We start from the raw sequence: 1,056 nt of genomic DNA, 5'->3' as shown, positions 1-1,056 counted from the left end.
GAGGACATTGTGGAGTCGGATTTCACTGGAGATGCTGTGTATTCCCAATACCTGTGGAATCACACAAGCATGATTTATTTGACTTTTGGGAGGGAACAATAGTTTCCAGAGACATATTGGTGCTAGGAAGGTTATCTCCATCTTGGTTCTGATCAGTGGTGATGGGCTTGGAACAAACTGGACACAGTGACAGACAGTAAACTCTCACACTAGTGAACATTTCTGAATGAGGTCTAGACCCTGGGCATGGGTGAAGTCAAGTACCTCATTTTGAGTCCAACTTCTCCCTGCATGGAAACTGAACCTTAAGAACTGGCATATGGTGTTGTAGACATGGTCATGGTGAGAGATACTAGCAGTGTTTCAAATTAGCATCTTAAGAAAAGAAGAGAATATTTTCACTTCCGTATTACTTAAGAAAATTAGGTGCTTGCTGAAAACATGACAGCAGAAGTCCCCACCTCAGCAAAGCATGATCAGCACCACCAGAAGCAGTAACTGCATCAAGTCCAGAGAAGAGAGTAGTGGTATTTGGTATTTGTCTCAGTTCTTCATGGGACTATAGCACTGTGTCAGTCCTCGTGTTGCCGTCCCATGTATTGCAGTAATAATCAGCCTCATCCTCTGACTGAAGCTGAGAGATGTGCAGAAAAACTGCATTAGCCATGGTGTCTTTGGATCCAGAGAAGCGGTTGGGGGCCATGGAACCCTCATATCCATCTGAGTGTGTGTGGTGGTACAGAAGGAACTGGGGAGGGCTTCCAGCCTTCTGCTGGAACCAGGATACAATATGGATACCAACACTTAAGCCTCCGCTCAGGGTGCAGGAGAGTCTGACAGGTGTTCCAAGAGATGCAGAGAGGGAGGATGGCTGAGTCATCACAGGTTGGGAGAGGGTACCTGGAGGCATAGACACACATGGATAAGTGAGTTGCTTTAGGGTAAATTGTCTGAGAGAACTAATCCAGAACATGTACAATCTGCCCCATGTCTCACAGGCCTGTCCCAACCTGGGTAGTGAGAGAGGAGCAACAGGAGCAGAGGAGTCCAGGCCAT

At 46.8% G+C, this 1,056-nt stretch overlaps 1 gene segment (V, D, J or C); it reads right to left on the bottom strand.

The window, feature by feature from the left end:
• Positions 1 to 559: 559 nt before the first annotated feature.
• Positions 560 to 1,056, bottom strand: LOC124991437 (immunoglobulin lambda variable 5-52-like). The segment is given in 2 exon segments: positions 560 to 900; positions 1,011 to 1,056. Coding segments are annotated over 2 exon segments (387 nt in total).

This window comes from Sciurus carolinensis, chromosome 8, assembly GCF_902686445.1.
Source record: "Sciurus carolinensis chromosome 8, mSciCar1.2, whole genome shotgun sequence".
NCBI classification, from domain to species: domain Eukaryota; kingdom Metazoa; phylum Chordata; class Mammalia; order Rodentia; family Sciuridae; genus Sciurus; species Sciurus carolinensis.
Note: the sequence above shows the minus strand (reverse complement) of the source record. Positions and strands in the feature narration are given on the sequence as shown.